The following is a 14749-nucleotide window of genomic DNA, read 5'->3' as shown; positions in this document are numbered from 1 at the left end:
TATCCGGTGTCCTGTGTGAATTTAATTCTCTCTCTTTCTCTCGAAGGACCTGAGCCCTAGGACCATGTCTCAGGACTACCTGGCCTGATGACTCCTTGCTGTCCCCAGTCCACCTGGTCATGCTGCTGCTCCAGTTTCAACTGTTCTGCCTGCGGCTATGGAACCCTGACCTGTTCACTAGATGTGCTACCTTGTCCCGAACCTGCTGTTTTGGACTCTGAATGATCGGCTATGAAAAGCCAACTGACATTTACTCCTGAGGTGCTGACCTGTTGCACCCTCTACAACCACTGTGATTATTGTTATTTGACCCTGGTGGTCATCTATGAACGTTTGAACATCTTGGCCATGTTCTGTTATAATCTCCACCCAGCACAGCCAGAGGAGGACTAGCCACCCTTCAGAGCCTGGTTCCTCTCTAGGTTTCTTCCTAGGTTCTGGCCTTTCTAGGGAGTTTTTCCTAGCCACCGTGCTTCTACATCTGCATTGCTTGCTGTTTGGGGTTTTAGGCTGGGTTTCTGTACAGCACTTTGTGACATCGGCTGATGTAAAAAGGGCTTTATAAATCAATTTGATTGATTGATTGATTGAATGTTAAAAAGAGGGAGGGGCGGTGATTAAAAAAAACAAATCAAAAAGTGGGAGTAGACTGATGGGGAGAAGTACTTGCAGTAAGAGTAGAGTTCAAGAGGAAGACAGGAAGACTAAATAAAGAAAGGGAGAGAGAAGGGAGTGCAGGAGTGTGGGAGAGACACAGGAAGAGGGGAAAAAGAATGAGGGAGAGAGCTCGGGATGGAGGTCAAGAACAAAATGACAGCGACAGAGGGAGAGAGATGGGAGTGTGGGAGAGGGAGAGCAGGACCGGAAGAGGAAAAATGGAAGGAGAACAGGAGAGAGAGAATGATCTAGAAGGCTCGGTCTCAATTCACCTTTTTTTAAACAGAGACACAGAGGAGTTTGTTCTGGACTGGAACACGAGCCGCACACACCACATGCTCTCCAGGGGTACAATTTCACAGCCCCTAATTACAGTGGGGTGTAGGATTTCTTATTAGGGCCTGCCAACATCCCAACACACACACTATTATAAATGCACACAAACACACGAAAGCATACACATACGCACTCACAGAAACACACCTATTCAAACAAAACACACTTACACAAGCATGCATTCAAGTACACACCCATGGTTGAACTGCAGGAACACTAACTACAGTATAACTACAGTACAATTCAAGCCTCTTATTATGTCAGGGCCATGCCTAGTTTCAGTTCATTTATAGAAAAATCACAACTATTTCAGATCCATAATTCCTATATGCATGTAATAATGATGATGTTGTCCTTTACTGTACTATATAGACTACAGAGACAAAAGTATGTGGACACCCCTTCAAATGAGTGGATTCTGCTATTTCAGCCACATCTGCTGTTGACAGGTGTATAAAATCGAGCACACCGCCACGCAATCTCCATAGACAAACATTGGCTGTAGAATGGCCTTACTGAAGAGCTCCGTGACTTTCAACGTGGCACTGTCATGGGATGCCACCTTTCCAACAAGTCAGTTCGTCAAATTTCTGCCCTGCTAGAGCTGCCCCGGTCAATTGTAAGTGCTGTTATTGGGAAGTGGAAACGTCTAGGATCAACAACGGCTCAGCCGCGAAGTGGTAGACCACACAAGCTCACAGAACGGGACCACCGAGTGCTGAAGCGCGTAGCGCGTAAAAATCGTCTGTCCTCGGTTGCAACACTCACTACCGAGTTCCAAACTGCCTCTGGAAGCAACGTCAGCACAAGAACTGTTCGTCGGGAGCTTCATGAAAATGGGTTTCCATGGCACAGCAGCCGCAAACAAGCCTAAGATCACCATGCTCAGTGCCAAGCGTTGGTTGGAGTGGTGTAAAGGTGGAGCAGTGGAAACACGTTCTCTGGAGTGAAGAATCACGCATCACTGTCTGGCAGTCCGACGGACGAATCTGGCTTTGGCGGATGCCAGGAGAAAGCTACCTTCCCCAATGCATAGTGCCTAATGTATTTTGGTGGAGGAGGAATAATGGTCTGGGGCTGTTTTTCATGGTTCGGGCTAGGCCCCTTAGTTCCAGTGAAGGGAAATCTTAACGCTACAGCATACAATGACATTCTAGTTGATTCGGTTCTTCCAACTTTGTGGCAACAGTTTTGGGAAGGTATTTTCCTATTTCAGCATGACAATGCCCCTGTGCACAAAACAAGGTCCATACAGAAATGGTTTGTCGAAATCGGTGTGGAAGAACTTGACTGGCCTGCACAGAGCCCTGACCTCAACCCCATCAAACACCTTTGGGATGAATTGGAATGCCGACTGTGAGCCAGGCCTAATCGCTCAACATCAGTGCCCAACCTCAGTAATGCTCTTGTGGCTAAATGGAAGCAAGCAATGTTCCAACATCTAGTTGAAAGCCTTCCCAGAACAGTGGAGGCTGTTATAGCAGCAAAGTGGGGACCAAGTCCATATCATATTAATGCCCATGATTTTGGAATGAGATGCTCAACGAGCATGTATACACATACTTTTGGCCATGTAGTGTATTTATGTATATATATTACTGTATATTCCTGTACTGTATCTACAGTGTACAAAGGTTACTGTATATTCTGCACTGCAGTAGCAAACAGTGGTCTTTTTATTAATCTCTTTTTATTCCTCTCTTCTCCCTCTCCTTGAGTACTTTTTGGGTCATGAATAATGGCCTATGCACTGACACCGTCTTCCACATGGCAAGGCCGTCGTCATGGGAACATCCGTTTAAGCTGAATGGAGAGGTACATCCTTTTGCCATTACACCCCCCTCCCCAACGTCCCTGATATGTATACCTCAGTGCTTCAACTAGAACTAAAGCAACTCTGTAAAGTATTCTACTAGTACGTGTTTATATATATATATATGTGTGTGTGTGTGTGTGTCTCCTGAAAGTCCCTGCTTCATTTCCACTCCTCTCTTTTCACACACTTCCTCATTTAGATTCACTGTACAGTGCAGGTTTTTTCTTTCCTTTCTCAGGGAATCCTCCAAAGTAAGAAAAAAGAGAAACTAGGCCATTAAGCTGCGGTAAAGCCTCTCCCTTGCCTGAAGTATCCCCCTCTCTCCCTCCCTCTTTCTCTCGCTTTGTCACCCTCCCTCCTGGCCTCTCTTTCTTCCTGGGTCCTTTCCCTGCCTGAAGTCCTACCTTCTTCTCCTCTTTCTTCTTCTCCTCATCTGTTACCCCTTCCTAACTTTTCTTCTTCTCTTTCCTGCTGTCTGCCTCTCTCCCCCTCTTCGTCCCTCCCTCTATCTAACCGCCATGTCTTGCCTGTCCTGTACTCCCCTTCAGGTCTCTCCCCCCCCCCCCATCCCTACCCTATCTAGTTCCAGGTCCTCCTGGGTTAATCTCTTGGTGGACCAGATGCATGGGCTCATTAACCTGGTACAACCTACTAAGAGGCTGCAGCCTGCCTGAGCACACAGCCAAGGAGGACAGGAGAAACAGAGAGAGGAGGAAAGGCATTTGGGGGGAGGGGGGGGGGGGGTGTGGCATTGAGAGAAAGAGGTAGAGAGAGATGGAGAAAGAGAACGAGAGAGCGAGAGAGGGACAGAGGGCCATGGAGGGTGGGAGTCGTTACCTTTATTCTCAGAATCCTTCAGCTTCATGGGACGTTTATATATATCGTCATGCTTTCATTTCATTCATTCTGACTCCATTTCCATGCATGGTTCTCATGTTATTCCCGAAAAGCCCGCCCATTCCTCGGGATATGAGAGTCAGAGAGAGGTCAACGTCATGCCCAGCCCCCACCATCACCCGCCTCCAACATCCTTCTGCACCCCTTCACAACCCACACTCGAGCCCCCCGTCCCGTCCGTCCGTAACCCATTTCCAAAGAGGGAGAAGAAAAAAGTGCTAACCCCCCCCCCCCCCCCCCCCCCAAAACATTGTTTTTCTTCTTACACACTGCTGTCTCTCACCCCTATCTAACCCCTCACCACATCCAAATCTAAACCGCCATCATATAACATAAGCCCCCACACCCCCTGATGTCTGAGCAGACCGTTTGTTATGTGTGGAATAAATGAGCTCATTCATACAGTATTGAGTGGGAGCTCCGTCCCCTTTCCTTCACCACTGGCCCAATGTCAACAATCCAGAAAGGTAGCTATGTCCTGGCCAGATTACAACTGTTATTGCTGGGTAAGACAAGTCCCTCCACTCACTCACTCTCTCTCTCTCTCTCTCTCTCTCTCCCTTATTCTAGAGGTAACCGACCAGGACCAGATTACTAGTGTACTTTGTTGGAAGCTACATGAAAAGATAGCCTCCCCCTACTCTTACCTAATTAACTGCTCTTCTTATTCCAGTCAACTTTCCCTCTCCTCAATCCCCCCTCGTTGCATCGTGACACTGCTCCTCTACACATGGATTAATAAATACACTTCTCAGGAGGTTTCAGAACCTTTTCTATTGGCCTTTGGACAATCTATTGGTCTTCGGATGTTGACTTGCTTTAAGGGGTGTAAACTCTTCACCAAGACCGTACACAGCCAGGACCACACTCTATACTTTAAATCGAACACAACCAACACTCAATAATCCTAACATGATAACTGGAATAGTAACTGTAAAAGCCAGAGAAAATAACCAGAAGGAGACCTCCGTTTAGATGAGAGAGAGAAAATCAAAGTCATAAAAGCCCAAACTCTAAGGGCCGCAATAAACGCCCAGAACAAGTAAAAACAAAGCAATACAAGTACAAGCCCAAAGTGTATTCCTGATGAAACTGAACACAAGTTATGACACCACCTCTCAATAATAACCTTCCCTAAGGGGAGAATCCTAACTTCCACTTAAGTCGAATTTTCACTTAGTCATGCATTGATGTCAATGAGTGACTAAGTGAATTGGAAGTTATGTACCTAAGGGGGACAGGACGAATCCTGACTTACTTCTCATACTCCAGGTTGTCATGGTTACAGCGGGCATCTTTGTGTTTCTCCCAGTCCTTCCCGTGACGGCATGTGGTGAGAGACACGATGTCCTTCCCGTTATGGATGTGATGCAGGGCGTTACGGGTGTCCGACCCGATGCCCGTTAGATACCGCTTCCCTTTGAACATCAATAGGTACTTCCTGCGTGGGGGCACCGTGTTTCGCACCAACCAGCCCCTCTCGCCCCCCTTCTGGGGGTGCTCCTTGGAGAACAGGGGGATGGAGACGTCGAACCCGGGCCTGAAGTGTTCTGTGTTGAGGCTGGCTTTAGCCAGGATGGCCTGGCCAATATTGAAGCCCAGGTCCTCATTGTAGTTGGGCCAGGTGCCCGAGTACAGATTAAAGACAAGGTGGTTCCGTCCCTCGTTCCAGAGCGGGTAACCTTTGATACGATCGTCCAGGTTGGGCACGAACTGCCCCGAGAGCTGGTCTCGGTCCAGAGTGTCAATCCCCAAAACGAAGAGACACGCCTCGCGAGGGTCCGTGGTGTAGTACCGCGACTCGCCTATAGACGTCAGTATCTTACGATAGCTCTCCGACACGCGCTCGCCCTTCTCCGAGGGGTAGACGTATACTCTAAACCCGTCCCGCCCTCTACGTCGACATCTCGTAAAGTCAAAGCAGGTCTCCATGCGGCAGCGACTGTCTTTATAGATGCCCGTCCAGGCTTGGTGACGCTGGTGGGGGGACTCGGCGGAACCCGGCCCTGTCTGGAGTTCCTCCAGCTGGGCATAGCCCGGCAGGAAGGCCCGGTCGGTCCAGTTGGGCCAGGGACGCACCACCTCACCCCTCGGCCGCCCCAGCAGCTTGAAGAGACGGACCTGGACCCCGCCGCCCCAGTAGAAGAGCAGCAGCCAGCAGCAAGCACACAGCCCCAGCAGGACATACTTCTTACGCGCCTGCATGGGGCCCAGAGTGTCTCTCGTTCTCTTCCTCTATCACTCTCCTTCTCACTTTTTCTCTCTCTGCCCCTCAGTTCTAAGCCTCACAGCGGTAGGCGAGTTGTTTCGAAGGTCTAACAAGGAGGGTCCAATATAGAACGGTGTGGTAACTTGGACATCGTCACTTCCAAGTCTGGTCCCATCCAGGTTGAGCCCATTGAGGATAAATAAATGGATGTTGAAGCCACTCTCTCCGGTTTCTCTCGCTCAGATTCGGGTGCTGTTAGCCTGTCTCTTGCTAGACGGTCTCTGTGGTGCGTGTGTGCACTTCCTGCACTGCCCGATGCTGAGGATGATGAAGGACGATGTCTCCTCTCTCTCAAGCCCTCCTCGCCGCCTCATGGCGCCCGCTGTCTCCCGGGTCTCTCCTGAGGACGCAAATAAACGAGATCACAGCTCAGTACACAACCCGAGGAGCACTTAACAGCACAACCAGAGCCCAGCAGCACTATGCACATTAACAAGTCAAGGAACACTGTCTCACACCATTATGTAACGCACAACGCTTGTACCAACATGCCGATATACTGTATAAACCAAAACATACACTATCAGCATGAAGCGTGTACACACTCGGCAATAAATTAGCACAGCGGTGGTCATTTCATTCACATAGAAATTCACTATAAAACCCCCTGAGTTGAACTGAAGGTGAAATCTAGTCTCTTCAAACACAGACCTCGCTCAGTTCAGATAGCAGACAGTTCTGGTGAGACAGACATAATAAAACATTGACTCTCAAAGTTTAAACATACCACCACTCTATATTCGAAAATGGTCAAAGTCGTTTGAATGTTTGGTCTGGTTATGCTATGGTTATGCTATTGACGTCCAGTCCTGGAACCGTGGCGTTTTGGTTTCAGTATGCCGAACATCAAGCAGCCAGCTCTGATATTACCATGTACTTCAAGCTCTGGTTGAACAGCGTCAGATACAGTTGAGATGCAGCGGAGGGGAAAACGGGGAGCGGTTTAGCAACTGAAATGGAGTAAGTAAGGGAAAATAGAGCCACTTTATGGCAGTGTAATCCTGTTAATCTTGGGGTGGGGAGAGAGTGGCTTTTTGTTACATTTGAAAACATCACCCGCTATGTTTGCCAAAGCATCCCCCCCATAACTCCCCAGTGTGTGTGTCTGTGGTGTGTATGGAACACCTCACAGAGCAGACCAGTGTTCCTACTGCCAGCCGCCACACAAAGGCAGCTTTCAGGTCTCACCTGCTCTCCCTCACTTTCTATTTCCCTCCCCATCTCTACATCCCTCCCTCTCCCTCTTCTACCTTCTCCATCCATGTAGAATTGGTGGCCCCCCTTCATTTTGCTCCTGTTATCATGCTCCATACAGACGGGGGATATTGATCAACAATGCATTGTCTCAGTAGACCAGTGGATTGTGACACAGAATTACCTTTGAATGTAACTTGAATGACTACTGAAACGTACATGTCCAACTCATTGTGTCTGTGTTTATGTGCAACCATGTGTCAGTCAGGCGGTGTCTGTATGCAGGCCTCGTGACTATTTGTGTGTGTATGTGTCCGTGTGTATGGATGTGCACATCAGGTAGTCTCAGATAGTGAGCTCACTGAGAGCCATAGAGATTCTGGGTGTTGGTTTTTGGCTCAGCCAAGCTCCTCTCCCACAGCACAGTGGCAAGCAGACAAAGTTGTAAGGAAACAGACACGAGGGATCCCATTACATAGTCCTCATCAATAATTTACCAGCTCCTTTAGTTAAGACATTGATTTTCCTTTCTGCTTTATATCCCCTGCCTCTCCTGCTGAAGTAAAACTCAATCTACCTCAGCATACTCTCACGGCTAAGACATATATCCAGTCTGACAGGGAAAAAAGGCAACCTGAGCTACGGGTTGGAACCGGTTCAGGGAACAGAACCAAAAAGCGATTTTGAAGAACGGAAACAGAACCCGGAACGAAAGTGATCTCGAGTGTCCCGAAACAAAAACGTTATTCTGAAATCTTGAGAATCGGTTAATAATGTCAATTTTTTGTTCCCAAGATATCGGTGTTTTGCTCGGAACGATTGGAGAAACATTTTGGTTCCACCCCTGAGCCGAGCACTATAACGTCTCTGATGATTTGTAGTTTAGGGGGATGGTAATGAGAGTGATGGTAATGACAAGGATGGATTCTCACTTTCTTCTCCAACTAAGACCGAGATATTTTCACAAAACGAAAGACACCAAAAAGTTTAATCCCACACTGCCACCAAAGAACCAGGGAAATGTCAACTATTCCCTCCACATCGATCAGTAATCCCCCATTACCAACTGTCAACATTATGCAAGGCAACGACAGAACCCCAATCGCCATCCTGTTTGCTGTACTGTGTAAACGAAAACAGTAGCGTAGCAATAGATGGCATTCACCATAGTAACACAGAAAACCCATTAGCGCTCAATGTAGGCCAATACAAACCCAGGGCATGTCTGGGCTTAGGTTAGCCAGTAACAGCCTTTACACACACACACACACACACACACACACACACACACACACACACACACCTCTTGGAGAAGGAGTCACGCAGCCTGCTAAGAGAGTCTGTGGCTCCACTGTCACAGATCAATGATGAACGGATCAGTACGGTGGGGCCTAGCACTGAGAAAGGCCACATGGCGTGTTGAGGAGCCTGAGGGAAAGTACAGGATTCAGACAGAGGGGAACCTTTAGGGTTCTGGTTGGAAGCTCTTAGACTGCGTCCTTCCTTCCATCTTTTGTATGGTTGATCACTGGTCTGACCGGAAGCTTTGACACATATGGTAAAGAAGGGTTATGGATTCGTTTTTACTTCCACCACCAATATGTTGATGTCAGACTCAAGAAGGTATCTGTGAAGTATTTCAGCTTGGCCTTGAGATATGGGGTGAAAGAAGGCGTGGAAGCCGTCTAACAACCAAATACAGGCAAAGCAGCCTCGAAAATTCTTCAGTAATTCGTCACACTAGAAGGCATGAGACTTGAAAGAGTAAGGTATCTCTGGGGGATACTTGAGATGACTGTGACTTGCCTTTTCAGGTAAGTGGTGAATTCAAATAAGAAGGACTTTTGAGATGTGTGAGGATACCGCAATGCATTGTGGGAAGGCTAACACACAAGGAAGTCGATGGGTCGTCAAAGCAGTAGGGAGTGAAATATACAGCGACTCCTTCCTCGGACTAATCAATGTTTCGTTTATACACAGCACTTCTCCTTGTCACCTGTGTGTTTGCATTGAGCATTACAAGCCCCACCGTAAACTTTACAGGTGCCTTGTGAAATCTCTCTATTAGCAAGACAAACAAACTCCGGGTTCCCTTCCTCACCCTAACCTCTCTACCTCCCATGCCTACACTGCATCCTCACCTCTGGGTTTGTTGTTGTTGGTTCACAAGCTTCAGTCAGTGTGGGTGACAGCTGGACCGGCGGCCTGCTCAAACCTCATCCATCCATCCCTCCTCTGCCTCTCTCAGGACCTCAAAGACTGCCTCCCCTCAACTTTGCCTGCTGTTCCCACGAGACTAAACTCGTCTCTCTGCAGCTATTGAAGGAAATGCAATTGACTCAGCAGTAGATGGAATTGTGTTTACAGCAACCGTCGACCGCTACTCAGATGCAATAATACAGAAATGTAACAGGGTGGGGAATATGTATGAAGGCACTGATAAAACTGAAATGAGCTTGTGTTGGACTCTGAAGGAAGTAGTCATTTCCTCTGTGCATGGGGAAATGGCACTATTATGTCGGAGGTGATTTGCATAGACTATAAATAGACACTCGATCAGCATCTGACTTTAAAATAGTAACTCAATTCTTTCCGAACAGAGTTGGCATGCCTGAGTCAGTGTCTATCTGCGTGATAAAGTTACACAGAGACTCAAATCCTGAACTGCTACTTGTTAGGCTGTTTTCTGCCAACGTGTTCAGTCAGTAGGCTCTGTGTTTGTGTGTGTGCGTTTTTGTGCACACACAAAAACGTGTGTTGCTTGACTAAAGCTGGACACACGTTAGTCTGGGGAATTTGTTCCTGAAGAAAAACAAATCTTGCGTTGAGGTGAGAGGCGAAGCCAGACTAAAATTACGCTCTTGACTCTGTCATTAGAGGCCGGAGAACCGTAGCGGCAATTCCAAGGGGCACTCCTAGTCCTAGCCTTATTGTGCCATACAATGTGTGCTTGTGGGGACGTGTGTGTATGTGGGGAAGACCTGACCAGGAATGACTGAGGTTGTGGTCGAGGTTTGACTGCGGTCATCTCAGATAGTGCTTTTGGGAAAAAGGGAAAACAGGAACAGTCCGACCAACGCCCAAGCACCCAGGCATTAAGGGCTTCTAGGTGATTCTATTTGCTCTGGGGTTTTTTAACAATGGAGGCCGCAAATACACATGTTTTATTCATGACCAAGGCTGTTACGAAATTGGGTTCCTTTCTGTCTACAGTGAGCTAGCAGTGTGGAATTGTTCCATTTAGTAGAGATTACCTGAGGACCGTAATGACCATAAACCTAATTAAGCTCTGGTATTTTTATGAGGACATTTTTGAGATAGCTGCGCCTGTCTACCCAATACAACCTTGTTGCCCTATGTGGTGAGAGTCTGTGAGAGACTCCGACATGGTTAATAAGATGTTTACCTCTAGCCTGAATGACCCGTGTCTAGCCTCCCACCCTCTTCAATTCCAAACTCAATGATAATTACAACCTGGCTTGATTAATTGTGTCTCAATAATATGCTGCTCTCACTCCGACGCCACAAGGGCTGATTAAGCAAACATACAAGATGGGTTGGAACAACTAGGGCTGCTAGCTCTGCATCGACTAGTGCTGCTCACACAGCAGAGCATGTAGGATATGAAACCCAACTTATCATGCTATCTACAGGGCAAATGGTAAGGATTCAGACCCCTTGACTTTTTCCACATTTTGTTACAATACAGCCTTATTCTAAAATTGATTAAATTGTTTTTTTCCCCCTCTCAATCTACACACAATACCCCATAATGACAAAGCAATATTTTTTGGTTTAAATTTGAGCAAATATAAGTGTTCCGACCCTTTACTCAGTACTTCGTTAAAGCACCTCAGGTTGGATAGGGAGCGTCGCTGCACAGCCATTTTCTGGTCTCTCCAGAGATGTTCAATCGGATTCAAGTCCGGGCTCTGGCTGGGCCACTCAAGGACATTCTGAGACTTGTCCCCAGTCTGAGGTCCTGAGCACTCTGGAGCAGGTTTTCATCAAGGATCTGTGTGTACTTACCTCCGTTCATCTTTCCCTCGATCCTGACTACTCTCTTAGTCCCTAATGCTGAAAAAATATCCCCACAGCATGATGCTGCCACCACCATGCTTCACCGTAGGGATTTCATCAGACCAGAGAATCTTGTTTCTCGTGGTATGAGAGACCTTCAGGTGCCTTTTGGCAAACTCGAAGAAGCTGTCATGTGCTTTTTACTGAGGAGTGGATTTCCATCTGGCCATAAAGGCCTGATTGGTGGAGTGCTGTAGCGATGGGAGAACCTTCCAGAAGGACAACCATCTCCACAGAGGAACTCTGGAGCTCTGTCCGAGTGACCATCGGGTTCTTGGTCACCTCCCTGACCAAGACCCTTCTCCTCCGATTGCTCAGTTTGGCTGAGCGGCCAGCTCTAGGAAGAGTCTTGGTGGTTCCAAACTTCTTCCATTTAAGAATGATGGAGGCCACTGTGTTCTTGGGGACCTCCAATGCTGCAGAAATATTTTGGCACCCTTCCCCAGATCTGTGCCTCGACACAATTTATTTAATCCATTTTAGAATAAGGCTGTAACATAACAAAATGTTGAAAATTCAAGGGGTCTGAATACTTTCAAATGCACTGTGCATGGGGATCAAGCAAAAGATTCCCCCTATATGCAGATCTGGGATCAGATTATTGTGGGGGAAAAAACTTGACTACGGGGATGAAAGCAAAACGTAATGTTGGATCAGGTCTAAAGGACAATTTCACGACTACATAATAATGAATAAAATGCTTATCCATGTGGTTGGACTTTAAGGAGTGATTTGTAAGAGTGGCCTGGACAAAAGATAATTTTTTTATGCCTATGAGATGCCAGTGTTTTATGGGGGTGCCGTGATTTGTTATGGCAGTGCCCAGCAATTCTATAATTCAAACATTGATCCCTCCACTATGATACCTATCAAGAACCAGCCAGCCTGCAGCCATGATGTACCTCGTCCTTCACTACACAAAATAAGGTAATATATTAAGTGTGAATGATGCCATGAGTCCGGCATCCTTGTCAGAGCAGCAGAGATCCGAGTCACTTTCAATCACCTATCCACATCTCTAGATACCATGGTATCACATTCAAGCTGAGTCATACAGTATAGACTAGTCCAGATTGAAGGAATCATCATGACGATTCTTTCAACGCCTTTACTAGACCACGTTCTCCTAATACGGATAAATAATAACTAGTATCTAGAATTCTGAAAGAGAATCTAGAGAATCTAGAGTATATCAGCTTTTGGACTTACAAATGAATGATATATGCGTATTGATTCTTGACGAATATAACTTGTCTCATGAGCTTAGTACAACTGTCATTCCACATCAGAACCCAGAATATAAGCTTTTTTTTTACTCCAATGTTTGTAAACAATGTAAATGCAAACGAACACTGTATAGCCTCATGGTTCAAACTAATTTAGATATCAATCCTTGCAGTCTATGAATTTGAGTGTGGTTGCATTTCTCCTTGCCCATCCCTCAGCTAGCTTTAAAGCTATTACTGTTCGGTAACAGTGGATGTGAAATCATTCCACAAAGTTATTTATGGGACGTCAGTTTGGACCACGTCCCCGTCCTTGGCTGCACTTCATCAGTCAATACCATAAATTAATTATTGTCAGGGGATGTCACCAGTTAAATTTGCCAACCAAATGCTTCACAACTGAATTGGTTGTGACACCTCACTTGAAGTTGGAGATACTGAGCTTTATAGCTCTGTCAGTGTATCCAATCTGAGTGTGCAAGAAAGGCATCTCGGAGTGTCCACCCTTGGAAAAACAGGGTCATCCATCATCACAACTCAAAATGTGCCAATGGCATTTCTTTGACACACACACACACGGTCATGCATAATGTTATGTTAATAGATTTGACATGTAATTTATGAATGCCATCGTTCTATTGCAACAAATGCAAAATTGCACCCATATTAGATGATTTCTGAAGCAGAGCATTCAACCTTCATCATGTTCTACATATTTCTATCCCTCAGAAAACTAGTAAACAGCGTAAGAGTAAAACAAAAAAATATATATTGTCACATACACGCAGTGAAAGTTGTTGTTTTACAGGGACAGCCATGGTAGTACGGCGCCCCTTGGAGCAAATTAGGGTTAAGTGCCTTGCTCAAGGGCACCGATTGATGTTTCACCTTGTCAGTTCAGGTATTCGATCCAGCGACCTCTCGGTCTCTGGCCCAACGCTCTAACCGCTAGGTTATTGTGTCGTTACCTGTACTTATTGTGGTCCTAGGGAAATGACAGGCAGACAGTCTCATCCACTTTCAAAAGCAAGTATTTAGTCCTTGTCGGTAATCTTCGCGAGTTGTCAAGCAATAGTTGTCAACAAAACATGTCACTGCTTGCTTGCTTCGGTTCTCCTGACGCTCCTCTAGCTACAGCGGCACGTTGGGTTTGCGTACAAAGTGAGCGTCCTTTCTATCCGCACGAGGGTAGATCAATACATCGATGTAGTTGATGCACTGGCGGTCCTCTCGATTTACGAGCTCTATGACATGATTGTGTTACGCGACTGACACGCGCAAACATACACACCGGGCGCGTCCATAAAAACAATAATCACCACGGCGATTCCCTCCGCCCATGTCTGCGATTTACAATCACAGTTTTCTCACTCTTCACAGTGGCATCATGTGGGTGTTCGCACTACCTTCGAGCCACATTCAACGGCACGCTTTCTCCGCAGAGAGGAAATTAGCACATTATTTCATATGATTCACTCTCAGTGAATATTCAACGTGACAGCAGTACTTTAGCCTATATGAGAAATAGACTGCAGCCTATCCCTGGGTCACGACAAGTGTCATTCCCGTATTGCACTCCCTTTATCTGAGCGTGAGTGTGTCGAGGGCGTTGATGCATTTTCGGTAGAAGCTATTGAAACAATGCGTAGGGGAAATAAACAATCGAGGTGGCTACAACTAGACCAATCATTCAAATGCGCTGCCATCGGTTGGGTTCATAGGCTACTCGTAGAATGTGTCAACAGTGACAGTATGAGACTGAGCCGAGCATGCAGACTCCGTAGGCTATGCTCGTACCCTTAGGAAATTAATATTGAACAGTAGGCACAATGCCCTTGGACACTGAGCACGACATCGCATGCAGGATCACCACATTTCCTATAAACACTTGTCCATATACAGTACTATGTGATTGAGAATAACCCCATTACTTCCGGAGTGCAACATGCAGTCATTGATATAGGGTGTTGAACAGACTAAATACATAGTACTCTATCTCCGGGTATGGGCTGCCTACATCACCAGTGCGCTCCGCCTGCTTTCTCCGGACAGAGAACTCACCCTCACCGGGGGTGGGGGGGGGGGGGCAAAACAATGCGCAGTTCCCCTCTCAGCCGATTTCCTTTTCACTCCTCGGCCAAGCATTTGCAAATCACCTCCGCATGCACGCATACGTTATCTTGCAATACCGGAATTTGGATATCTGCGATAAATTGTCCATTTTTTAACATACACAACGTTCCAAAGACAACCCGCCCCCTGCGTTTGTGATTG

At 46.7% G+C, this 14749-nt stretch overlaps 1 protein-coding gene across 2 annotated transcripts in view; it reads right to left on the bottom strand.

The window, feature by feature from the left end:
* Positions 1-14029, bottom strand: part of LOC139554519 (exostosin-1c-like) — a 75211-nt gene extending 61182 nt beyond the window's left edge. The window contains exons 1-2 of one of the 2 annotated variants that reach the window (XM_071367374.1): positions 13444-14029; positions 4965-6315 (exon numbers count right to left, since the gene is read on the bottom strand). In XM_071367374.1, the coding sequence (XP_071223475.1) occupies positions 4965-5911 (947 nt within the window). In that variant the 5' untranslated portion in view covers positions 5912-6315; positions 13444-14029. The remainder of the gene's footprint in view (positions 1-4964; positions 6316-13443) is intronic. The other variant, XM_071367375.1, reaches the window with a different exon arrangement.
* Between the last annotated feature and the right edge of the window lie 720 nt (positions 14030-14749).

Source organism: Salvelinus alpinus, chromosome 26 (assembly GCF_045679555.1).
Source record: "Salvelinus alpinus chromosome 26, SLU_Salpinus.1, whole genome shotgun sequence".
Taxonomy (NCBI): Eukaryota; Metazoa; Chordata; class Actinopteri; order Salmoniformes; family Salmonidae; genus Salvelinus; species Salvelinus alpinus.
This window is presented reverse-complemented; position numbering and strand designations above follow the sequence as displayed.